The sequence below is a fragment of the Drosophila kikkawai genome, chromosome 2L (genome assembly GCF_030179895.1).
Source record: "Drosophila kikkawai strain 14028-0561.14 chromosome 2L, DkikHiC1v2, whole genome shotgun sequence".
In the NCBI taxonomy this organism is placed as follows: Eukaryota; Metazoa; Arthropoda; class Insecta; order Diptera; family Drosophilidae; genus Drosophila; species Drosophila kikkawai.
Window position 1 is genome coordinate 19,349,966 of NC_091728.1, and position 26,153 is coordinate 19,376,118.

At 40.2% G+C, this 26,153-nt stretch overlaps 3 protein-coding genes across 5 annotated transcripts; 2 read left to right on the plus strand and 1 right to left on the minus strand.

Annotated features, from left to right (window-relative positions):
• Positions 1-5,390: 5,390 nt before the first annotated feature.
• Positions 5,391-5,866, plus strand: LOC108077368 (heterogeneous nuclear ribonucleoprotein A1). Its single transcript, XM_017170664.2, has 2 exons — positions 5,391-5,539; positions 5,597-5,866. Exons 1-2 carry the CDS (start codon positions 5,528-5,530, stop codon positions 5,864-5,866), a joined length of 282 nt encoding a protein of 93 aa, XP_017026153.1. The 5' UTR covers positions 5,391-5,527.
• An 886-nt stretch (positions 5,867-6,752) lies between these two features.
• On the plus strand, positions 6,753-7,481 carry LOC108077374 (transcription activator GAGA). The gene is made up of 2 exons (XM_017170669.2): positions 6,753-6,963; positions 7,115-7,481. Exons 1-2 carry the CDS (start codon positions 6,952-6,954, stop codon positions 7,406-7,408), a joined length of 306 nt encoding a protein of 101 aa, XP_017026158.1. The 5' UTR covers positions 6,753-6,951; the 3' UTR covers positions 7,409-7,481.
• Positions 7,482-19,660: 12,179 nt separating this feature from the next.
• On the minus strand, positions 19,661-24,797 carry LOC108077329 (uncharacterized). 3 transcript variants are annotated; one of them, XM_070289170.1, is made up of 4 exons: positions 23,617-24,797; positions 23,259-23,389; positions 22,987-23,200; positions 19,661-22,771 (listed from the first exon to the last, which is right to left on the minus strand). In XM_070289170.1, the coding sequence occupies exons 1-4, from the start codon at positions 24,725-24,727 to the stop codon at positions 19,698-19,700; spliced, it is 4,530 nt and encodes a 1,509-aa protein (XP_070145271.1). In that variant the 5' UTR covers positions 24,728-24,797; the 3' UTR covers positions 19,661-19,697. The 3 variants fall into 3 exon arrangements, with proteins under 3 accessions (XP_070145271.1, XP_070145272.1, XP_070145273.1); XM_070289171.1 differs by having other exon boundaries at positions 23,597-23,738; XM_070289172.1 differs by lacking the exon at positions 23,617-24,797 and having other exon boundaries at positions 23,261-23,334.
• Positions 24,798-26,153: the final 1,356 nt, after the last annotated feature.

Here is a 26,153-nt window from a genome sequence, read left to right on the forward strand (position 1 = left end):
CATTATCGAATTGCTCAATGGTAAAATTTCTAATTCATTAATTATTCTTTATTATGTCAACATCAATTTGACAGTGTTACTTTGTATGTGGTGCTCAGTTCCTGGTTTAGGCTCCGCATAAATTAATTAAATAAATCAATTTTAAGATTTTCCGAATCAGAAATATGTTTAATATTTCTGGAAATAACTCCTAAATAATATCATTAATATTTTTTAATTATTATATGAAAAGCTTATTTATTAATTCAAAGGGAAAATACAGAGGCAAATGTGCCTTGATGGTGATTGACTTAAACCCAAATAGCCTTTCCTAAAACATTTATATTTTAATTTCGTTATTTCAAATTTTAAAAAGTAATACGAAAAAAAAAATTTTAACTAAGATTCTTTGAAAATTAAGGATTAAAAAATATGGCATATTAGGTGCAAAGAAAGGTATTAATTAAAACTAAATTAAAATTAAATGCTCATCATAGTGCAACTCTAGAATCCAGTTAATTTTAGCACTATTTTTGCAGCTGCCCAACAAGTGACTTTCCCACACTTTCGGGAGAATTCTTTAGAAGTCTCCCACCCTCTGGCAAGTGGAAAATATGTACTACAAATGCTCAAGAATGCTTGTTTGTGTATGCAGAGATACATATCAAATACGCCCCCATTTGCTGGGTTAAGTGAGGCGAATAATTCATGTCAATATCAAAACTCATTTACCTGTGGTTGCCTCAGTCTTTCATCAAAAACCTTGTGAGGCAAAACCTACTGAGAAGTAGATCAAAAGTGGGAAACTCGAGGCAGGGGGACGAGAGCAGGAGCATAGCATTTGTGTGAAGGCCCAATTGAGGAAAATGCGTTCAGCTGGAATGCCGCTTATAAGCCATCGTTGACAACACAACCTGGAAACCGACAGGCGACAGACGACAGACGACTGTTTCAGAATCAGGATTTGAAATATGGAAAAGTTTTGTCTCAACTTCCCAGATAGGCAAGCGACAAGGAACGATTTTAATTACTTTGGCCCAGTCATTCATTCATTTCCACTTGTTGCCCATCAGTTAAAAGTCAAAAGAGGAAGCTCTCCAAATGGTAATTCCATTTCCATTTCGGACATTTCACGCTCGAAAGGATTTTATCCGGCACCGAACCCCACACTTACCACTGCTCCGATGTCTATCGCCTCTTGGCCATTACAACTTATTGCAACTCCTGTGGCTACTTTTAATACACTAAATTAACTTTTTCGTGGGCCCAACCTCTACCCCTCCCCGCTCGGGTGCTTGGGTGCCACCCACTCGAAAGGCAAGGACGCGTACTTTATCTGTCGGTTATCTCGCCTTTTGTTGATTAATAGCTTTGCGGTAATTAATTCGCCATGAATGATGTGCATTTGTATGGAACGAGATAGGAATGGAATATGAATGGAAAACTAAGTTCATTATTGTGGAACATCTATGTCGGAAAAGAGTTTGAAGTCTTTTTATCTGTTTAGATAGAATCTATTATGTGTTAATAAGCTATAAAAGTGTAAGTAGTCAAGATGATTGAGTAATCAGAGTACTTAAGTTAACTTTTAATGATTTTAGTGTTATAGTTTAGGCAGAAATCCTGTAATTTTACTAGTAAAATTTGACTTTTGGTTCCTCTGAAATACTTTCAGCGGCTTCTTCTACCCTTCCCTTTTGAGCCCTCACATTAACTGGAAATTATCTTATTATATCTGCCCTGACAACTAGTGTGAACTTCTGGGTTCCGGCGGCGCTAGAAACTTTATGCCCACCTACTGGTTCGGCTCTTACCAATGACTTCCGTCATCACCGGCACACTCAAAGTGTAAATTTGCATTTGCTTCTAATTAAGAGAGGGACCAAGAAATTGCCCAGACCCAGACCCAGCCTAGAGCACAGAGCGGGAGGCCCGCATCGTTGCAACGCAAGATCGCAGCATCCCGGCATCTTGGTAGCTCAGAAAACTTTGCATCTGCAAATGGAGGAGCACTTGCGGCAATTGCAATTTAGAATTTTCAATTATATTTATATTTTTATGAGGTTAGCGGCTGGGTAATGGGTGCCAGTGCCAGCTAGAGGATAGCGGGTGACGGGAAATGGAAAATGGAAAACGGAAAACACCCCTTTGGCCCGCACACACACACACACACGGAAGCACTAGAAAACTACAAATCAAGTGCCACGCACGCAAATTTCCTTTAATTAAAACCAAACTTTTAAGAGCCCCTTCTCGTCTGCATCTTCTTCACGTTGCCCCCTTGCGCTGCAGATGCATCTTCACTCGGTTACCCAACTGCAAACTACTCGGTCTCAACTTGAGCGGATCCAAGGCGACATCATCTCCGAGTGGAAGCCAAGGTGCGGGCCGCTTTTGTCGGTCGCCAGCCTCTGGTGATTACGGCCCAAAGTTTGCTCAGGTGAAGAAATACAATTAGCAAGTAATATAAGGACAATATTAATGCATATGGCTGTAGAAGATAGTGGAAGACTTTTCTGGGAATTAAAAAAAAAAAAGTATAATACTGGTATTGAGAATGCATATGTTTTCCCAAGAAATCGGTTAAATGTTTATTGTTTTCTAGATATTAATATAATCATAAAGGTCTAGAAAAATCACATAGGTTTTAGAAAGAAAAATTCACCCCTTTTAGGTTTATGAAAACCAAAGCAAAAACCCTGAAAAATCTCTTCCAAGCTTGATTTGGAAATTTTTCCAGGACAAGCATTCATCAACAAGTAAAATTCAGTTTCAGTCGTGTGTCTGCCGGAAAAGCACTTTGGTGAAAAACCCAACTGAGTAAGGATGGGGGAGTGGGTAAAGGCAAACTTCTCCGCCCCAAAGAAGCGAACCGGATGCAGTAAAAAAGTTTTCTAACCCATATTAAAACATATTTGCGCCAAAATATGCAGATGCCAGGAGAGTGCAAGGAAGTTGCCGAGCGTACTGTATGCCGTATCTCTGTGAAGGCAGGTGGCAGTGGGAGGGCTGGCAGTCAATTGCTCATTGACTTGGCTCAAAAATTGTTGAGTGTCGAGTCCTAAGTCCTAAGCCCCTGCTAACATGCCAAAGTCAAAATGCAGTTGCATCGACAATGCACAGCTAGAAAATGTGTTTAATAATTATAGATATATATTTATAAAGCCAAGAAAATTAATTTCTATAATTAAGAAATTGTGGGTTATGTTTCCCTCTGGTCAGTTGGATTTTTAGTACTTAACGCTGACTAATAAGATAGTTTCTTTGAGTGTAAAGTATGGAGTGATGGGGTGGAGCGACAGCAAAGTTCCCAGCACCAGATATGGAAGAACCGACTTCTTCTTCCTTGGCGTCCCATTTTTTCGGGTTTAGTTTCCAGTTAAGTTTACGTGAGCGTGGATTTCAAGCTGTGCGCGCACATAAGTTTGTGGCTTAAGCATGTGAAATTCATATGGATGGCAGCGCACACCCCCACTCCGCCTACTTTTTCACCCCCGAATCCCACTCACCTGCATGAGGGGCATAAAATACTGGCAGGGCTAATGCATTGCCAGCAACCCTAATAACCTTAGACATCGCGACGACGCGGGGTGCGCCGGCCCGAAAAAGTCACACAAAGTTACTAGCGCAAAAAGTTTAAAATTAAACGTAGTTGGATTCCTTGCAGGGGGTTAGGGAATCAAGAAATTTTAGGTAGGGTATATGGGGATACTTTCTAAGGGTCTAAGGGTCGGCTGCTATGTCTTAAATATAAATAATCAAGAGGGCAAGAGATCACTAAGCATGCCTCTAAATACTTCAACTAAAGCACATATTCTTACCTCTTTTTGTCTCATACGAATTTCTATAAAATTAAACTAATTTTAAAGAGTAAACTTTACCCTTAGGCAATATACATTCCTTTGAAAATATCGACACCAAAAATTCAATTACAAAAATCACATTAAATAAAGTAGAGAGAAAATTCCGTACCGTGCTGAAGCTAATTATGCTTATGTAAAGTGTTTTTTAGGCTGTAAGTCTAATGCAATATAATTTGAACAAAATTATTGAAAATTGACGGTAATTGAAATGAATTCAAACAAATTTGAGTGCTCGGCACGGGGTGTCGTGTTGAGTCCCCATCAAAGGAGTCAAAGAGCGCTGAGCGTTGCAACTTTGACACGCGACAAAGAGGTCGCCGCACGAGATTTCCCTTCCGAGCTCTACAATTTCGCGGACTCTGGCTGGCGAAGGGGTTCATTAGGCATTTTACCGAAATTACTGCACATTTTCAGGGGGAAAATTCTCTATGATTAGGCTTCAAACTAGTGGATTATTTGCAGTGGCGGAGAGTCTTTCGCTTAAAGTCAGCCAGCTTACTTGGATTAGCCGAAAGCAGTGCTAGCAAAGCTACAACTTCCACCGGATAATGTCATAAGTCCCCACTCTAAACAGCTCACTTACCCACCAGGATTGAGACCCTGCTCGACTGGAAACAAATTCAATGAAAATAAAAATAAATTAGCTGCAACTAAATGAGCCAAATAAATTCATTTAGGGCTTTATGCGCTCCACTGAAGTACACCCAGAGACGCAGTCGTCTTTCACGTCCGCCCCTCCTGGCTGGCTGACTAGTTGGCTGGCAGGGTTGCGGGCCAAGTTAAAGCCAACACGTATCGCCAAACTCGATTGCCGTGGGCGAAGCACCAAATGCAATTTCACTTCACCCCTGTTGGAGCCAAGGGTGTACAGCTTGCAGCTCGCAAGAGCAGTGGAAAAATTCCACCAGCAGGTGATTCCCCTTCGAAGCACTTATCTTTCGAGCAAGCAACGTTCGCCGTGCTCGTGTCAAATGGCGGACAACTCTGGAAATCAACGCAAACAAATAACAAAACTAAAATATTCCCTTTGTTTATGCCAATGGAGATTGTTTATCGATACATAATTCCACGAATTGGGGCGGTTCTTTGTTCATTTTAATGATTTGCATATGCTTGTGCTTGAAAATTACATCTATGATTTATGCTTTTTACATAATTATTCATTATTTGTTTACTTAAAAATTACTACTATTAAGGGAAACAATGTTAGATATTACCACAATTGTTTAACCCTAAATAATCCCTTACTTTTACACTTCTTTTGTATTTTGTGAGTCGAAGTGTAAACTGATTTCGATTTGAGAAACGTGTATCCATACTTTTTTTTAATTCAAATCAAATACATATAAATATTAGCCAGAAAACTATAAAAATTCATAAGCTAGACACGCACCTGGCGCCTGTTCGCTGACAAAGCATAAAAAACGAAAACAAACTCAAAACCGGATCGAAAGAGAAACGTTTGGTCAGCACAGAGGGAAGCCCAACCGTCTGGACCAGTGTCTGGCTGACACAAGTTGCTTCCGAATTCGGGTAAAGAACCTCAAAGATAGCAACCTCTTTTGGTGGGCGATCGACTCGTATAAATAGAGAAAGACGCTGAGGAAAGGGCTCAGTATCAACATATACTTCAAACCATCCTCATCTGCTGGATCTATCAAAGAGTATTATTTTTTAAACCAAACATGAAGTTCCTGGTAAGGAGAGCCTGTCTATTAAAACTAGGAAGAAATTAAGGACCTTTTGCATTTCAGGTGATCGTTTTTGTGGCCCTGCTTGCCTTCGCCTCGGCTCTGCCCCAATTCGGATTTGGAGGATTTGGTGGACAAGAACAACAGCAGCAGCAAGAAGGATTCAGTGGAGGCTTCGGCGGTTTTGGTGAACAGCAACAACAGCAACAGCAAGGATTCAGTGGATTCGGGGGAGGCCTCGAGCAGCAGCAGCAACAGCAGCAGGAAGGCTTTGGGGGCGGTTTCGGAGGCTTCGAGCAGCAACAGCAACAGCAGCAGGGAGGATTTTTCTAGGCTTATTTTAAATAATAATTTAAATAAAAGATAATATAATACTTTAAAACATAAACCGATACATAAGATCACTGGCCCTATGATTATTCAAAGCTAGCAAAATAAGAGAATATTATATTCAAGCTTAGACTTTTTAAACCAAGTGATGTTCAGAGCAATCTGGTTTTAGATGCTAATTCCAGAGGGAAAATTAACACTTATTAAAAATGAATTAAATAAACGTATAATGTCTCTAAGATAAAACATTCTCCAAGCCCCCTTTTAGGTAGTTTTTGTCGTCTGTAAAAAAAATATTATTATGAGAAATCAGCTTAATGCAATCATTATGACTTTTGTTTCATATTGCGGAAGTACTCAGCTTTATTAAACTAATCAGTGTCAGTTATGATTTTGCTTTGCAATGATAAATCGATCCAACAAATTCAATGCTGTAATAGAGAATTCTAGTGACGCATCAGAAATTTGTGAATAAGTATGCGAAAACTTCTACTAATTTGATTAAAGGTATGAATGAGGCAGAGATTGTGAGGTTTACTGTGGAGTAATTTAATTCAAATAAACTATTATTCAGTTTTTTTGGATTCGTAAATTAGCAAATACATAAAATCAAATTATCAAATTTTAAACGTTTGTTCTAAATATTATATTATCTCTATTAATTAAATTCATATTAAAATTAAAATAATGTTAACATAGAAATCTGGAACCCACAAGTAGCTGAACAATATATACCATCTATTATTTCTATGAGAATACGAAAGGTTTTTTTATTTCATATTTATATATTTTTTGATATAAACCCACTGTCCAACGGAAAACCTGTCTTTTCACAAAGGTTGACAACCATACTTGAGGTTTCATCAACAAAAAAAGCCCCGTCGAAAACAAATGTCTATGATCGGCGTAAGAGGGAAGTCCACGTTGTGCTCGGCCCGTGTCCAACCAGTTTCGAGTGGCTATAAGCCAAACAGAAAATTCGATAAATACTCACAATGCGTACAATAGCTTAACAGTTGACTGAAGTGTTTCAGCGAAATAAGATTGGAAAATATTCGAACTACTAAAGTACAAAATAGAAGCTAAAAATGAAATTTTTGGTAAGTTTGAACCAAAAATCAGGTGAAAGCTGCCTAGAGTTATTAATATAAATACTTAAAATCAAGCTAACAATTAATTTCTTTAGAAAACTTGACTCTTATTTCTGTATAATCATGAAAATTCATATTTTTTCTTTGATTTAACCATTAGATACTCGTCTTTGTGACCCTTGTTGCCTTGGCCTCGGCTCAGTTTGGACTCTTTGGAGAATTGGTACGGGATGTTGAGCAATTCGGACAGCAACAGCAACAGCAGCAGCAGCAACAGCAAAGCGGATTTGGAGGAGGGCAACAGGAGCAGCAACAGGAGCAGGGCGTCATCTTCAAAGGTCCTTTTGGCGGCGAAGTAGAGTTCTTCCAGGAGCAGCAGCAAGAGCAGCAAGGCGGCGGTGGCCAACAGCAACAGCAACAGCAGCAGGAAAATCTTTTTAATTTCTTTGGTTAAACTTAAAAAGCCAAGATCACTGAGAAACAGTCTGAATGCAATCCCCTAGATTTATAAAAAGCCGTGATTCCCAAATAAAAACACCATTAACCAAGGAAAGAAATTCTATTCATTATTTAAAAATTAATGTTAAACCTTTCAGAAACTTTTAGTAAATAAAAAACCAAATGAACTATGCTTTCATCTTAGGAATACATTAATTCAAAGTCACAAAGGATTTAAATACAACCCCTAAAATGTATATAAGCTTCACAAAATCAAATGAAAGTACTTAATTGATGACGGCAGGGATCAGGGAAAATTTGCCTCCTGTTTGTAAGCGAATCTCACAATGGCTTCGTGTCAAAATCGCGATGATGGCCATGGCCAAATGTTATGGGAAAAGTTTTTAAGCCAAAAATCGCAAAACTCTAATGAGTGCTATCGTTAAAATCAGGAGAAACGGGAAACGGTGGGACTTTCGGTTGCTTTATCCGAAAGCACCGAAACACCATCAAAGTCATTAAGCGGAAAACCCTTTTGGCTTCTTTTCCACGCATTTTCATTTCGCCTCGTAATGACTTCATCCCAGCCAGAGTCTTTGGGGTTTTGGTTCTGGTTTTGTTATTGGAGACAATTTCGAAGCCACCCACCAAGACAGCCAAGAACACCAGGACCACGACCAGGACCGACAGTAACAACAACACTCGTAACTACAAAACAACTTTTTAATTGCAATTAAATACGTAACAAGTTTTTAGTTGTAAGTGCGACGAGCGTCCCGTGAACACACAGAGAACTTGGCCGTGCCCCCGGACGGCTCCTCCGGACTTCTCCGGAGTGTCCATTGGTGCCGCTTATTGTTGTCGTGGCTTACCCTTATCTCTCCCCGGCTATCTGCTGCTCGGCACTCTCGTATATATGAAATTGCCATTGCAGTGTTTCGCCCTGTGTGTATATTGCAAAATTGAGTTGTGCGCTTTGGGGTTTTAATTGTTAATTGTTGGCTCAGCTTGCCGGGCAGGGCACCGTTTTTGACGTCAGCCAACTTGATGACAGTGGTCGGAGCTATGTGGTTTGGGAATGGGTCGGGTTTTCCCAAGAAAAGCGCGCCTGGGGGATTATTCTATTTGGAAGAAAAGTGGCGAGGCTGAGGCTGAGGCTGAGACACACTGCCTGATGGCGGAAGAATACGATTTTATGGATTAGGGAATCAAGTGGAAGCCCTTAATGACTTTCGGGTTAAGTGGGGAAAGCACATTTGGTGCGTATTTTAAGTCAAATCGTCAAGTTTATCGAGGCAGACGAGGCCAATCATCAGCATTTAATGCAGCAGAAGGCTTGTAAATTAATTCCAAAATATTGAATTACGAAGTTAAATTTAACTTGAAACTAGTTTACTTTAGTTAATAGGAGTCTTAATGTTTGTTGGTCTCGGGGAGTGTTGAAGATTTATTTAAGAAAAGATACGAAAAGTATACTATATAAAATGATTTAATTTTTTTTAGAGCTTTGTCTGACTTTAAATATTTAATACAATTTAATGGGTGTTATAAAAAGTATCTTACCGAATTTCTAAACTAAAAATATATTTTTATACCCTTGCAGGGTATTATAATTTCAGTCAGAAGTTTGCAACGCAGCGAAGGAGACGTTTCCGACCCTATAAAGTATATATATTCTTGATCAGCATCAACAGCCGAGTCGATCTAGCCATGTCCGTCTGTCCGTCTGTCCGTCTGTCTGTCTGTCTGTTTCTACGCAAACTAGTCCCTCAGTTTTAAAGCTATCTGAATGAAACATTGCATATAGTCTTCCATATACTCTCACTGCTATATATGTCGGAACGGGCCGGATCGGACGACTATATCATATAGCTGCCATACAAATGTTCGATATATTTGTAGAAAAAAAATTATAACTTTGCTGTTTTTCAACATTTTTGCACAATTTTTTAGATATGGCCATTCTATATTATTATAGAATTTTGGTAAAAATTTTATGAAAATCGGACGACTATATGATATAGCTGCCATAGGAACGATCGAGAAATAAATAGGAAAAAAATTATAGCTTCGTTGTTTTCCAACGTATGTTTATCTACTCTGAGATATAAGCTTTTTTTATTATTCTAGAATTATGGTATAAATTTCATAAAAATCGGACAACTATATCATATAGCTGCCATAGAAGCGATCGGTAGATGTAGAGAAAATGTAAAGCTGGGAATGTAAAACTGTAACCGTCAAACTGTAAACATAATAAGTCTAGGTAAAATGTAATGAAACTCTGTTTTGTGTGTGTTTTAAACATTTAAATTTATAATATAAATATCAAAACCAATCTGCAAGGGTATACAAACTTCGGTGTGCCGAAGTTAGCTTCCTTTCTTGTTGAAAGTGATTCCAATAAGTCAACGAGAACTAAAATCAGCCTCAAACTCCCACTTATTTAACATTCAATACACAAACTATAAATATTTATGAATCAAGTATGCTTCGCCCAAGAATATTTATTATTATTTATTATTATCAGATCAGGGTAAGCACTTACTCAGTCTGTATTATTATATTTCAACAGCATACAACTTTGCGCCCAAGGAGCATTTCAGAAACAAGGATTCAGAATGTCTTGATTTCGTTGATATGCATGCCATATAATTTGAATGCAAATTAAAATATGATGAGGCCACTGATGTTGTCGCTTAACCATTTACCTTTCCCCATCTAATGATCTTTTATAGGCACCCACCTGCCCTGGAGCCATCGCCACTTGCCAAAGCTGTCCAGGTGACCTCCAAGTGCCTGTTTTTCTTACCTGTGCTGGGATTTCTTTTCCTTTTGCGCTCACTAATTTGGCCGCAATTTACATAAAGGCCGCGCGGGCCCCAAATGTTGTTAGCTATGGTAATTTTACATACCTCCGCTTTCGTTGCTTATTTCGAGGCACCAACAACTGAAAAAGTGTAATTTCTTTCACCATTCAACTTGATTAAATTAGAGTAAGGGAATGTGCTAGAGAGGGACTGAGTACTAATGAGAGGCAGCTGCATTTTAGTGCCTGTCCGAGAATATTACCGAGATCCAGTCTCAGTTTTAGTCCCATCTCCGCTATTCGTATATATAGTGACAGATGTATGACTTGGCATTTATAGTTTTGAGTCGCAATTTTCGTTGATTTATTTATGCATGAAATGCAAACAAAATCAGAATAATTACAAACAAAACCCAACTGAACTGACAATTGGACAGACCGCCCAAACAAAGCAAGCAAGAAGAAGTATGATGTGAGCCGGAGCGACGCACAGTAGCGCCTCTCGAACAATTAGCGTTGCAAAAATCAAAAAAGTCATGTTCGCAAAAACGATTTTAACCATACTTATTCGACAGGAAATTTAACAAGGATTCAGAATCTGCAATAAAATCAATTTTAAGTTTTTTTTTGTAGAAGTTATGAGCATTTAAAGTTGAACTTTGTTTCGTTTTTTGCATCATACAAAAAAAAATTTGTAAATTGGTCGACTTTCAGGTAATATTACAAAAAAACCATAAAACCAATGGTCATGGTTTTTACTTTAAATGATAGATACATTCATAAACTATTAAAGAACCTAAAAAAAACGACACTTTGGTTTGGGCTTCTACAGGTAAATCGCTACCTGCCAGGTGTCCATTTTTTTCACCTTTTTCTGCCTAAAGTAGTCTATATCTTTTGACGCCAATGCCGGCCACTGGCTACACTATGACTACAAGTTCCGTGGATCTTTCCTGGATCAGAATTAACTTTCATCGGCTGCGTCGAGCTGCGTCTGCGGAAATGCAACGCAAAAAACCAAAACAACTCAGGGTAAAATATACCAAAATACCGACACAATTTCATATATTTCCAGAAATATACTAACTGTAGCGCGTGGCGGTTACACTTCGAATTAAAAAAAATTTTTTTTTCAGTTTTCAAATTATTTTTATTTGAGCAAATACATAAAAATAAACATAAAAAATTAAATAAAAATTTTTGTTTAAAAATTGTTTTCATTGAAAAAAAATTATTTTTTCACTTTGATACCCTTTAAAAAGGCGTATTTGTGGGCGTGGTACTTTATGCAGTACATATATATATTTTACAACAATTACCTGTCCAATGCCGTTTAAATTATTCGATTACCTTATTTGGTTCAAAAGATATGATTTTTGCAACGCTAAATGAGAAAAGGCGCTACTGTGCGACGTTCAACGGAGAATATTGCAATGCACACAGTCAGTCAAACAGACAGGAATACAGGCAGCGACTCTTGAGCTGTCAGATGGCAACTGTGGGGGAATATTATAATATTTGCAATCCGTAAAGAGCCATTTCCCCCATAAATTTATATGGCAAGAAGTTCGCTTAAATGGGGGCTACGGTAAAGTAAGTAGAAAGCGGCCGAGATGTGAGTGGAAAGAAATTATTCACCATCATAAGAGGATTGAAATGGGGATGTATCGTTGGGAAAATATAATTTTACAAAAGGAAATTTACATAGAAATATAATAATAACATATAATAAATTAAAATAATTTGATTGGAAACTATTTTGAAAGTCCTATATTTAAAATATTTATATTACCAAATACCATAAAAATGGCACTTAGTTGATTTATATTATTGTCTGATTATTTCTAAAACATTTTAGAAACTAAATTAACATATCTTTACTTCTAATTTTAATTAAACATCTCATCTTAATCAAGAAATTATTAAAAACTTGGCATAAATTATATAAAAAATTACAGTAATACATTATTCTTTGTTTAACAAGCCTTAATGTTTACACAAAAAGTTGTCACTAGTTTTAATATGTGATATATGTGATTAGCCCGTGATGTCCTTCGTGATATTAAAAATCCCCTCTTTTACCTAATTATGATTCCTTAATTAATTTTTGATTTATCTATGATCTAAAAAAAATGAAAGCCAAGCTAGAAACTTTATAGTAAAGAGATTAGTGCATGAATAACCGCTTACTTCATTTCCGATTAATTTTCTAAAATAAACTTTTGAGCACCCTTTGGCCCGACTAGATCTAGCCATTCCCAATATTAAGGCTCCACCCCGGAAGCAGGCTCCATCTTCCCCTTTGGCGTTTGCCTTGGCCATTGCAGTGCAGCAGTAAAAGTGACTGCACACAGCTGTGCTTCATGGCTCCGGAGCTGAATCTGGAGGCTGGGACTACTGCGGCAGTAAGATTTTATTAGCGGTGGTATTAGCAGCGACAGCCAGAAAGAGGAGCCACCCCCATCTTGTCCCATCGCTAGCCAGGCCCATCTCCAGGATCCAGGCTGGCCCTGGCCCCCCTACCATGGTACAGTGGTTGGCGTTGCATATTAATGCAGGCATAAAAATATTTACAACTTTTTTATGCAGCAAACATTTTTCGCCGTTTTGCCTTGTGTGTGTGCGAGTTTTGTTCTTGGCAAATTTAATATAATTTTTGGTCGTTTAATGAGGGTCATTCAAAAGTGCTCGCCAGGTCCACGCCCATTTTCGCCAAGTAGCCTGCGGGCACAACAAGTGTGCTGCCCATTAAGAGTGACCCCTCGGTACGGCCTCGTTAAAATTGCTTAACAACATTATGCAAAGTAAGAGGATGCGGCCGTAAAATGGAGAGAGCGCGGCCAGTTTTTGGAGACGACCCACGTCTTACGTGGCACTTGAACCTGAAATTGCGCCCACTGTGCAGGTACCCGGAATTGTGAGCAGAGGAATCCGAATCCGCATTCAGAGTCGCCTCCGGTTTTTGTCTTTCACTTAATCCCTGCGCCGGCTCGCAAATTCCAATGCTGGTTTCTGTCATCCCCAAAAGTTACTCTGGCTGCCCAGGGTGCGGGTGGGCATCGGGTGCGGCGGCCCCCAAACGAAAGGATTATACAAATAAAATAAAAGCGCGGGTCCTGGGAGGGCGAGGTGTTATAAATTTGGGACAGCAGGTGAAAACAATTTGGTGCATAAAGTTTTCGCTTAGCAGCTCAGCGCGTTGGCGACCCAAGGACCCCGAGCAGGGATATGGCTCTGACTTCTGTTTTGTGGCCCAATGCGGTTTGACACAAAACAGAGAGAACAAAAAGGGGGTCAGGATAAAAAACACCACACACACAAACACACACAAAGGAGAAAAGCGTAGAAACACAATCGAAAAAAAGGAGAATGCCTAAAAAAAATTACCAGCTTGGCAGGCATATTTTTGCAGCTACGACTGCTCTAACGGAACACAGCTGAGGCACTCATAATATGATCGTAATTCTACCGTTATTTTAATAAGTTTATACCGTGAATAACACTTGAGGATAAAACACTTTAGTGTAGCTATCCTAAAGGATTCTTTTTAGGTTGGTTTACAAGTTCTTTTACTTTTTTAATTTTTATTATTTTACATTTTTTGATTTATTAAATTTCCTATTTATAAAGTACAATTTCTTTGATTGTATTAATTACTTAAAATAATAATAATATTTTTCAAAAGAATTATATAGTTTGCAAGGATTTTGAAACGATAAAAAATCTATTCGCTCTTTTGTAGTGATCACCTTCTCCCAATTATTACTTTATCCTGTTAGTTTCCAGCTCAAATTTAATGCCATCACGAAAACAAAGGTTAAAAGGCTTCAGAAAAATCGCTGAGATTATCACCACATTAAAAAAAAAAGAAAGCTCTAATGTATTTCCTATTGCCAGGTCTGCGGTCAACTCGGCTCTGCCAAGGCGATGGAGACCCAAACCGGCAATGACAGCTATTTCTCATGTTAGACGTGCCTTTTTATGTGGCTCGGAAATTAAAGTAATCATTTTTTATTGCGCGAACAAACAAAAGCATTATACTTTACTGCTCCGGCTAAGAGGGAGAGATGACAAACACAATGCAGAAAGCAGAATAGAGACGACCACAAAATGCACTGAAGGACAATTGAGTGCAGAAATATGGACAAAAGCCGGAGAGAAACCAGAAAGCGGATACGCTGTCCAAACAGTCGAGGCAGGCGGAACTGAACCGCAACGTAGTGATTCCATAAAAACAGTATCGAACGAGTTAGTAGACCTAGGTAATGAAACAATTTTTAAAATAAAATATTCTTAAAAAGAATTAAAATGGAAAATATATTTCAATAGTTAACAATATATCAACTTTAATAAACTTTAATTAATTTACTAGTTTGACTTATTTGCCTCTTAATAGACAGAGTTATAGAAGGGATACGAACCATTAGTCTTAACAAATGACGATCAGCTCCATCTTAGAGTCTTTCTCTAGCTAAAAAAGAGCCGCTCTGACAGAACTGGCCACTAAGCTTAACCAACTGAAGTAAAGCGGATGGACTCGGACTCAGCCTCGGCCTTGGTCCTGGACCCCTATCTCCCAGCTAGCAGCTCCCAGTTCCCGGCTTCCTGGTCCCAGCTCGATGCTCGATGCTCGAAACTCGGACGCGACACCACCACTCGACTCGCAGAAGAACAAAGACTTTGGCAGCTGCGACAATGACAGCAGCGAAAATAAAAATATATACACACACAAGCCTTCGGGTATATTCGGGGGCTGTGCTGTGCTGTGCACCACCACCCGCCATTGAGAAAATTGCATTAAAATCTATGGAGTGTGCATAGAAAGTGCAGAATGTCCTGTTCCCCCTCTTAGCTGGTTTGGGGTTCGAGGTAGTTTCAGTTTTTCGGAACTACGAAATGGCGAATTCGTGAAAAATTAAAGGAAAAAGGATATGACGCCACATTGCAACATGAACGCAAAATTGCAATTTTATTATATTTTAACAATGCACTTCGTTACGTGATTCCCACCAGGAATTGGACTCGTTCCCGCCGCACTCCAAGAGTGAAGCCAAGAGACAAACCCTTACCTTGGTCGCTTGTACACAAGCATATATATTCAAATTTTTTTTGGGTTTCCTGATGGTTTTATGCATGCAATCTGAAAGGGGAGCACATCTACCAGTTAACAGTCATATTTTATTGAGTTTTTTCTTTGAATTGAAGTCATAAATTCATTTAGATTTTGCATGATGAAAGTCATTTCGCAAGTTCTCGACTTTGAAATTATTTTGGTTACCTACACATAGCGGGGAAATATATTAAAATATTAAAATTAATGGAAACTCAGATCTAATGTACACATTAAACTGTTTCATTGCAGGACTTTTCTTCTTACTAATTGGCTTTTCAGCCTTCACTTGCACATCACTCATGGTCTCTGTCTTGGCCCGGACATGTGTTTAGACAAGTTCATGCAATTTGTTTAAAGCATTTTGTGTAACAATTAATATGCTTGGAAAAGTCTTTTCACAAAGAAAGCTGGCTGTCGGCCGAGAAGTTTCCTTCTCTCTTTAAATGCCAAAAACAATGACAGCCGTAAATAATACGTATTTCCTGCACTGGCCGTTATGGCTTCTTGTGGTTTTGGCCTGCCTTTTTATTTGCGCTGGAAAAATATTATTTACACTTTATGATTTCTTTATTTAGCACTAATTGCTGCCTTTACTCCATGCAGAAGCTGGGCCTGGCCTTTTGCTCTGGGCCAGTGGGGAGTGTCGACGATTAAACTGGAATAAGAAAATGGACAAACGAATTTGAAATGAATGTCGAAATGAATGGCAAAACAAAGAAAATACATGCCATTCCGATTCGAACTGGAACCTTGAACTTCTTGGATTCGTTTGGCTAGCAAATCTAAGAGAAAAGACAAATAGAACAGGAACGCCTCTAAAAATAAATATTATAAATATTCCAGAGGCATTTTTTGAACCACGAAAAAACAGTCTGGATTGGTCCTTTGAAAAACCAAAAAGTCAAGTGACGAATCCTCCGACAACTCGTCATTGCCGGCAGAAAGATCTGCAAGGCGCAAGGATACTCCAGAGCAAACACATCCATTCCAAGGCACACTCACACATGCTTGCCAGCGCAGTCAGATAATATGAAAAAGTTTTCCTTTCTCTGGATTTATTTTTATGCCTTTTGCCTTAGCATATGCTTGTTTATAGCCGCTGCTGCCTTTGCCACAGGACTTTGCCTCCTGCTTGCGATGCTGCTGTTCTTCTTGAGCGTGTAAAGTTTATTTTTGTTACTTATTATTATTATTATTCTGGCGCTGTTTCTTGTTGGTCTTCCTCCTTACTGTGCGTGTGTGTGTATGTACATATATGCGTACTTATTTTCCGTAATTAATTTCGTGCTTCGAAACATCTGCAGCTGGATTTTTACTGCATCCGAAATTGCGCATACGCCCCATGTAATGCAGACTTGATGGTTTGCTTTCAGTTCGCGAAAATGTTGTTCGGGCTTTAAGCTCTCCTCGGCTGCTGCCTGCTTTTTCCTCACCGTAAAAACGCCAATTTGTTAAACCAAATTTAATGCTGTAAAGAAATATTTGCCAACTAGACAGGGAGCTGCAGGGGAGGCGACGCCGTCGTGCCCACAATTGACACAACAAATTCTTGCAAATTTCATGGGCAAAATAACGTGAGCACGGAGTGGGAAAGCTGCTTGGAAAACTACCAAAGACGACGACTCCGAGGACGTTCCACATGAGCAGTTGGGTTTAGTTCGGTGTAAGCCAAAACACGGGCACTTGACTTACAGGACTAAGGAGGGCCTCGATCTTGGGATAAAGGGAAGCTTTACTTGTATGAAAAGGTGCTAAATTGGCATATTAAAACTAAGAATAATATGGGTTACTATTTGATACTTATATTAAGAAAATAGTTGAACAATTTACTAGTTTAAAATTATTAGAGTAACTCCTGTCTTTACTCTTTAATACCTAATAATATAGTTTTTAATATTTATTTTTATAAATTTAAGCCAAAGCGGAATAGACTGTCACTTTGCCTTAACCTTCCTCTTGGTAGACTTAAGTTTCATCTTCAATTGCATTTACCTATGCGCCACCACAGAGTCGCGTCGCTGCAATGTAAACAACCCACTGGGAAAAGTGAAAATGGGGGGAAAGGAAAGAAAGCTACCAAGCAGGTAGGGATAAGTTTGCAGGAAACTATCGTCTGGAAAGGGATACACCTTAGAAAAAAACTCATAAATTCGGTAAAAATCTTAGGACTATTTCTTCATTCTACCTTTCCTATACTTTCTTAACAGGAACCCCAACGAATTTTAATATCAATTATTTAGTTTCAGAGGTTTTATATACATTTTTTTTAAATATATTTCTGCATTTTCCATAGGGAAAATATCTTATTGCCTGACTTCCAAAAATGGGACATCATCAGGTGGCGGGTGAGTGCCGCAAATCAGTAGGAAATTTGCCAAGCAGTAACAACTCTCAGGATAACTAATCCACTCACACACTTCACACTTCAATTTCCGCCAGGTTTTCTTGCCTGTCTCATATCCGAGTGAAAATTCGAAGCTGTTTGTTATTGCTGCTCGTTATTGTTGCCATGTTCCATGTCGTTTTCCATTTCGATTGTGTCACTAACATGTTGCGCTCCACGAGCGGCCCTAGGGGCTAAAGGGGCTACTGGGATGCGGGGATTGCGGGGGCGGAGCGGCCAATGATTTGAGGAGCGCGCCCAGGCAATTTCACAACGGGCACGTATGCAAACAGTGGCCAAAAAGTGGGCGTTGTCATGCCAGGGTCTCGAAATGGGAATGTGCCAAACTGTCGGCTGCAATTTTGTCGGCTGCAGCTAAAAAACGCATAAACAAAAAAAAAAAAAACTATGAAAACGCTTTTTAGTTGCTCAACATTGAGATACCCACTAGTTGTATTTAAAATGTGTAATTAATTATAATAAAAATTAAACAATAAAAGCACATTAATTACATTGAAGGAGAAATATAAGAAAGTGAACAAAAATCCAAAAATTCAAACTAATCCTCATTTGAAGGAAGCTTATTGGCTCAATAACTAACACACCCAGTTCTCAGGTGTCGAGTGCAGGGTGCAGCGTCAGACATTGGTGCCCAAACAACTAGCATATGACAAATTCAGCTCCGTATTTCGTCTCCTTGGGCTCCTGGCAGTGTACAGAGAATAATGGCGGTGCCCTCTGTACAATTTCCGTTGCATCCTCTGTGCCACAAACGAACAAAAAAAATCACTGCAGGGAGCTACGAAGGACTCCAAATCTATGCCTAACTACAAAGTAAGCAAAAATCGGAACTGCTGCAGATTGAGCTGTTGCCGAAAATTCGCTGAGCTACGACTACGTAACGCCCTCAAGTCTGAATACTGCCGAGTGGTGAATGGCATTGAAATTGCAATGTGCTGGCAGGGCAACTGGTTTGTTTTTTTTTCGAGTACTTCCTAGGCTATCGTGATTTTATTCTCATTTTCCACCGACGAATTGAAACCTCATAGAGACGGATATATCTAAAAGATTATATAAATCATGATGTTATAAATACGATATTACAAATTGGCAATATTAACAGAGATTTCTTTTGCTAGTACCATCTTAGGTAGTTAAGGTTCAGTTAGCATGCATATTTTCGATCCGAAGGACCAGCAATGAATCATTATTTCAAATCTGAGTTTATCTTTATTTTTTATTATTATTTATTTATTTAGATTTAATACGAGAACTCTTATGTGCTACATGGAATCAAAAGCGTCCTGATATGTCCTTTAAAATAGTTTAGAAGCCCCAAACAGTCCAGCCAAATGCATTTATAATACTTGTGACCAGTTACGTTATGAAACTCAGTTTCTCACCTGTCTCCACACGACAATGAGAAACGAGAACTGTAAGAGCATGGAAAAAATCCGACTTCTGGCATAAAATATAGCGCGTTGAATACGTTTTTCGCAGCCTTCGTGTGGCATTTAATTAAATGCATTTTTATTTTTTAAATTTCGCCCAGCGTCACATAAAATATGCGGAGAAAAAAAAAAAAAGAACGGGCACCACAAGAAACAGGTGTAAAGGGGAGACAGTGCAAAAAGGTGTTAATGGTGACTATGAAATTCCATTTGCATACACACTCGGGCTACAAAAAATAAAATACCATAAGCATAGTTTCTAGAAAAAAAAAAAAAATGCCGGCGATAATTTTTAATGCAATTTTACCTTTTTGCGTTGTGCCTGTGTTTTTGTGGCTCTTTTGGCTAAATAATGGTAATTAGGCGTGGAAAAATCCATTAGCCCTGGCCCGGTCGGATACGCTCACCAGAAGTAACACCCAACTCTTAAAATTTCCAGTATTCAGGGGATTCACATTGTATCGCGAAATGTATTACTGCAAAAAATAAGACATTTTCCGGGTTTTGTCTTAATCAAAGTTTAATACTAAAGTGTTTATAAAATGTAAACTAATCACGCATCAAAATCAACCGCATAACGAAGAGTTCAAAGAACATATGGACCAGACAAACGCACATAAAGGAATAGAAAGATAGTCCAATGAACATATCCCAATTAAAGCGAACGCTGCCGTACTTCAGCCTTTCCTTCTCAACTGATTCACTGCTCTTTCCGTAATACAAACTGATCACAGTGGTCGTAACGGCTACTTTGCTGACCATTATGGCGGTGCGCTCGACTCGATTCATGGTCCAGCCCCCAATGCTGTTCTGCCAGGGTCCCATAACCGGATTGGCCCAGAACCAGCTGATGTACAACTGCTCAAACCTGATCCGAAATCGCTTGCACCATGTTTGCTGGAGGATGGTCTGATGGCTGTCTATGGTGAAGTACTTGGAGCGCATGAGGGGGGTGTGACCCCGTTCGATCCACCTTTCGACCACAAACAGCTGATGCCTCTTCAGCTCCAGATCGATAACGGTTACGGTGCGGCAGTACCACGAGGGATAGCGTCCATTGCGCTCGATGCCCAGGGCCAGACGGGTGGGTATATTAACAGTGCCCTTTGGCACCACCATCTTGTTGGTGGTGTTCCTTAACAGTCTCGGGTGCAGGGGATCCTGTGTTATCTGATACTTGTTCTCCGGCTGATTCGGTGACTTCAAGTAGATCTTGATGTTCGAAGTGGTTCCCGCAAACTCCTGGCCCCCGGTCTCAATCACTAGAAGTAATTCCTCCGTAACTGGACGATTTGGGTCATATTTAATTGTTCTCCTATCGCACTCAACGTCTTTTACAAGGTGCTGATTCGCGGCGATTTTTCCGAAGCTGCTGACCAAAATAACGCCAAGCACGAAGAGTAGTAACAAAAATAGAAGAATAATGACCCATTGAATGGCTAGTACGATCCGAGCTGTCAACATCATCTGATCTTGCGCCAAGATGGGAAAAATACGGGTGGCCAGGATGCCCAGAGTGTGGCAGGTGCAGTGTACAGAGGTCCCGTAGCTGTGCTCGAAAGAGAAGTTGCAGTGGTCGCCGGACCAACCGGGATTAAGGCTGCGGTTCTTAAAATGATTGCATTGGTGAATTTCCAGCAGTATCGAGTAGTTCACAGTTGAAACTGCTTTCCCTTCTGTAAACAATGCTTGATAAACGCCTGGCCTGTGAATGGATACAAATGCCACGCTACGCTCACAGCCGTTGGCCATCCAGACACGTTTACCTCCCATCGCGGGTGTTACAAGACAACGGTTATGAATAAGTTCCTTGGACGTTGGCCTCCTGTGCAATCGCATATTGACATAAATCGGCTCAGAACAGTTAACAACCCGCACCGCCAACATTGCCTTAAAATTGAGCATCACTCTGTAGTGATGAATCTCCAAGATGTCGACTATGCTGCCACTCGAAATCAACTTGATAAAGTTCTTGTTCTCGCTGAATTTGGAAATGTCCGTCTTGTACACCACAGGGCTCTCCAAACGGGACTTATCCCCGACCCAAGTGAATCCACTGCGATTGTAGGCGTGGATTATAAGTACGCTGGTTGCCGCGGGCATGGGCTGCGGGTGCCACCAGAAGAAATTTTTGTGGTTCTGCTGAGAGATGATTTGCCACAGAATGTCTTTATGGTCCAGTTTCGAACTGAGCTCATCTAGAAGCTTAGCCGACATCTGTAGTTCGTGAATGTTGTCTATGGTTTTCAGGGAGAGGGGCTTGATAGGGTTTTTCACATGTGTAGCGTTTATCTGGTACGCAATGCCACCCTTTAGCACAGACAAGGGCTTATCGTATGTGTTTGCCTGCTGGCTAGCCATCAAGCCTAGGAAGTAGACACACTTGTAGAGGTGCCAGGAGGCCAGCATCCAATGGTTAATCCGCACCAGGATCTGGGGATCAAATCCGATCCTGAAACGCTTCGCTAGGTGAATCTTCTCTATGTTGAGGCACTCTGGATCGTTGGGCGTGCACATGGCCTTCGAATGCGTTTCAGAGGGGACCCCCAGCGAGGACATGTAGAACATGTGCATGGCCGTGAGCGAGTCATAGGCTTGTGGCTGCAGCCGGTCGCCTTGACGCACAACAACCTGGAAGATGCGGCACATTTGCTTCAAAACTTTCGCCAGAAGCAGTGCTTCTTTGTGGCCGATTGGAATCAAGTGGTTCAGCAATTGGGTAGCCAGAACTGCAACCCTTTCAAGCTGGGCAGTCGAGAAGGGCTCCTGCTGCATCAAGCTAGCATATATCAGGTTAGCTTGGTCTGCATTCTTGACATGCGTGGTGGCCGCTATTGATCGACTGACTGCTGAGTTCCAAAAGCCACGCCTTATCAAATCCGGGACATTGCGAAGAACCTGCTTGATGCGCTGTTCGGGCTTCGCCCTGGGGTCCTTGAACTTGAACGGCTGTACGTCTACATTGAGGTCCTGGCGAACGCACATATCTATGGCGTCGCAAATATATACTGCAACCTCTTCGGTTGCCGTCAGACATGCAACATACCTTGCGAACTGCGATTGCCCAATGATTCCCATTGCAGGGTTCACGTAGCGATAATAGATGGGTCCAAATTGCGCCTGGAAGCCCCTACAATTGATCTCAAACATAGTAACAGCCTCGATGCCGGAGGTCGGAGAGATAGTACAGCTTCCGTTCTTGGGGCCATCGTTCCTGTGCAATGTGTAGAAGGCTTGCGCCGTAATCTTGCTCGCCAACTTGACCCTCAGTCGAACGGAAAAAGAGCGGTAGCGGTAGTGCATGATGGCAAAATTCGTCTGCGAGACCAGCGTTTCTTCGGTTGCCTCACTCGACGTTGTCACCCACCACTCATACCTAACTATAGGCTCGTTGCAGTCCTTGCATTTGGCCTTCAGGTGGACGCTATCGGTGGGGGCGTACACGCCGTAGGCGCAGTTGCGCACGCACTGGATGTCAGGCGTGAAGGTGTCGGTTGAGACGCCCAGTAGGAGTTGTCTGGCAGTATTAGTGTGGCCTGGGTTTTCTCGAGGGGACACCGTTAGTGTGAATAAGTACTGGAACCCTCTTCTGAGGGCATTTTCCGGTAGTCGCAAAACGGGACCTATAGTAAAAAATAGCAAAAAATCAAATTTAAGTAGTCAAATCTTAAGCTTCGAACTATCCCCGTCTTTCCAGTTTCCGTCTTTATTATAATCAATAACATATAAATGATGTAATATATAAAGGAAAATATGATCCATAAATAAGTGAAAGGCAAAAGATCGGGGAAGTTTGAAAATAATACCCATAAACCTACCACTATAAAAACTTACTTACTGTCTGACATATGTGAACGGCAATATCTGTTTCTCGGATCGTTTTTGCTCCTGCAACTCCATACCAATTTCTTGGTGTTTAAATTTTCGATTGGCCCAGCTAGGTCTCTCGTCTGGCTGCCGTCGAGTATAATTTTATTGCGAACGTCCACTTTTCGCCGCTCATTGCCCACAATTCTAACATCCACCTTAGGGGGCATGTACCTCAAATAGCACTGGAATGGAATTGATCGACTGTTGGGTAACACATTTGGCCTGACTTGGTCTACTCACACGAGCTACAGTCGAAACATCATTTATTTTAGCTTCGGCCCGCAATACTAATAAGACTCCCATTTTATATGTACCATATGGAGGCAGGCTAAGCACGAAGTGTTCAGTTACGGCAACATGTTTCAGAAGATCTGTGGAAAGTATCTTAATTTACTTACAAAAGTCGATTGGTAAATGAACAGGCAGGGTCCTAACTTAGTGATCTAGAGCAAAAGATATTATTTACAGAAATAATCTTAATTATGAGCTTAAAAACTTTTAAAAGTATAAACAATTTGTAATGTAAGATATGATCTAGCTATATTGTTATACAATTTACCCTTCCGAAAAATAGTTACCGTAATGTGGCTGCCCTTACTTTTCTCCCGCAGGTCATAAAAGTCCCATCGGGTATGCCCATACCGGATATGACCACAGTCGCCGGTTACCACTGCCATAAAAAGTTGGTGACTCTTGCTCCAATACTCCAACGGATAATCGGGATCCTCGCAGAAGCGCAAAGAGAATATAGGCATGCAGGACGCTTCTGGTGGCTTATGCACTGTGATTCTGCTCTGCACCTCGGCTGCCAATAGTTTGCTCCTGTCCGAGTACGAACTGACTCTGGCTATGACGAACTTGTGATCCGTTTTATAAAAAGAGGCTCTGGTGCGGTAGAAATAGCAACTCGTATAGGGCAATCGGTGATGTATAAGTAACCTTTTCCGCAATACTCTTTCAAAATGTTTAGTATACCGCCACTCGTTTTGTTTGGTACCAGGATCGGTCACTACCTCGTCGATGAAATAGTCTTTAGTGTCCACAGTGAGGTTCAGTACGAACTTCTCGTTTCCCAGGTTAGGCATAGTCACGAAAACTAAGTACGCCCTGCCGAATAGTGGTCGCCGAGTTAGATAAATGTCTACTTTTAGTGGATAACTTGCGCTACGCCTTTGGTATTTACGAGGTCTTGATTGTGGGAAATCCGATTCATAGCAGCTTATATCTACATTCGGCAAAGTGCAGTTGAAGTTTTCAATAGCTTTTATGCTTTTCTCACAAGTCAGGCTTGAATCCTGGCAGGCCGAGCTTTTCGTAATCCGTGGTTCTTTTTCGAAATTCAAATTTGTGGAGAGGTGGTTGACATTATTTCTATTAATTAAAGGATTTTCGGATCTAGTTTGCTTAATGACCTTCTGCTTGTCATTGCCTGAAGATTCAAAATTTTGATTGAGAACAGGATCCCACAGTACCGGGACTCTTCTATTCTCTTGCTCGTCACCTCTTGTCTTGTGGGGGATACTCAAATCTGAATATTCGGGCACTATCGGTGAGGTATTCGAACCTTCCTTCAGTTTACTTCCAGGGCTTCTTGCAGTCCATTTGCCATTTTCCCAGAAGCTACCATCCAATAACGACAACAATTGCGTTCCATCGTTGGCCATGATCACGATTAGCGAGGTAGTCATGAGGTATAGGAACAATGGCATAATTTGAACAGACAGCTTGACAAAATATTTACTATTTCCGTAATTATCTCCATTTTGGATTAAAGTTTGACTCAATGAGCATGGATTGCCTTATATGGCAGATACTTTGGCCAGTCACTGTGGGAATCCTCTTATTCCATTCGCATAATTGCATAATACTTGAACTGTGCTTGTCAGCCAACATGACATTTCACCGCAGAAAATGTTCGTGTTTCTTGTGGCAGATTTTTTCAGCAATGTCCTCCCGTTGTCGTTTTATTATATATATATATTTTTTTGTTCCTGTTGTTGTTGTGCTGTTGCCTACATAATTGTTTTAATTAATTGGGAATTGTGTATGCAACGAGCATAAAGTGCACTTCAAATGTGTGAAAGGGAACAAAAGCGCGAATCGCTTTTCTGCACAGCTGGTAATTTATTGACCACAACAGCATCCCAGCTTTCCAGCATCAACATCATCAACAAGAGCGATTACAGAACACGGCTTAAAACCAACTTCAAGCCCATTTCCATTTCCAATCCCATATAAATCAAATGAAATTAACCCAAAGAGGGAGCGTGCTGCCAATAGAGTGTTGAATTTTTATAAACCACAAAAACAACGAGCATTGACAATAGACAATCATACTTTATTTACTATAAACTTCACACAGTCATAGCTTTTCTATCTGGTCCAGGGTGTCGAGGCGAGACAGGGCGACAATTTCTTAAATTGTTCGAGCAAATGAGAATGGAATTGAAGTGGGGGAAGCCAAGGGGAAACCCATCTACAGGAGAAGCGCACGTCGCATAAAAAATAAGGCATTGGGGAAAAAAAAGGGAATCAGAATTTTGTCTTTTTCTATGGTGAAAATATACTATTCTCTCATTTTGTTTAAATCAGAGGATACTCTAATATGAAGTTGAGTTAGTTTTATTTTTTAATAATTTATTCTGTTGGCTAAGATTTCTTGAATTTTTAAATAGTTTCCAAAGTATGGAATTGTGCTTAAGTAAGTTAGTTTTATGTTTTTAGAATTTTAAAACGATTTTTATTTATTCATTTAAAAATTAAAGCAATAATAAATTATATAAATACTGTTATATATGTTTTTAACAATTTTATTTTTTCATTTTTCATGCATACCCTCTCGACAGGGTATCAAAACTTTAACAATAACGAAAGACTCGACAAAAGAAAAAAAAACAAAGAATGGAGCATTTTACGATTTAGCATGTGTGTACCCACTACGAGGTGGGAGGGAGGCTTGGGGTCTGATGAACCGGCGGACGGACTCACATACGGACGGAGGAGCAGCAGTGGAGGACCGCCAAGTTCAGCACTTTGGCGCGTCAAGTGCTTTTCATTTTCCGAGCACGTCGTCGCGTCATAAAACAAAAACGCATGAAGCACAACGGCCAGGGGGAGGCGGTGGCACGTTTAGCA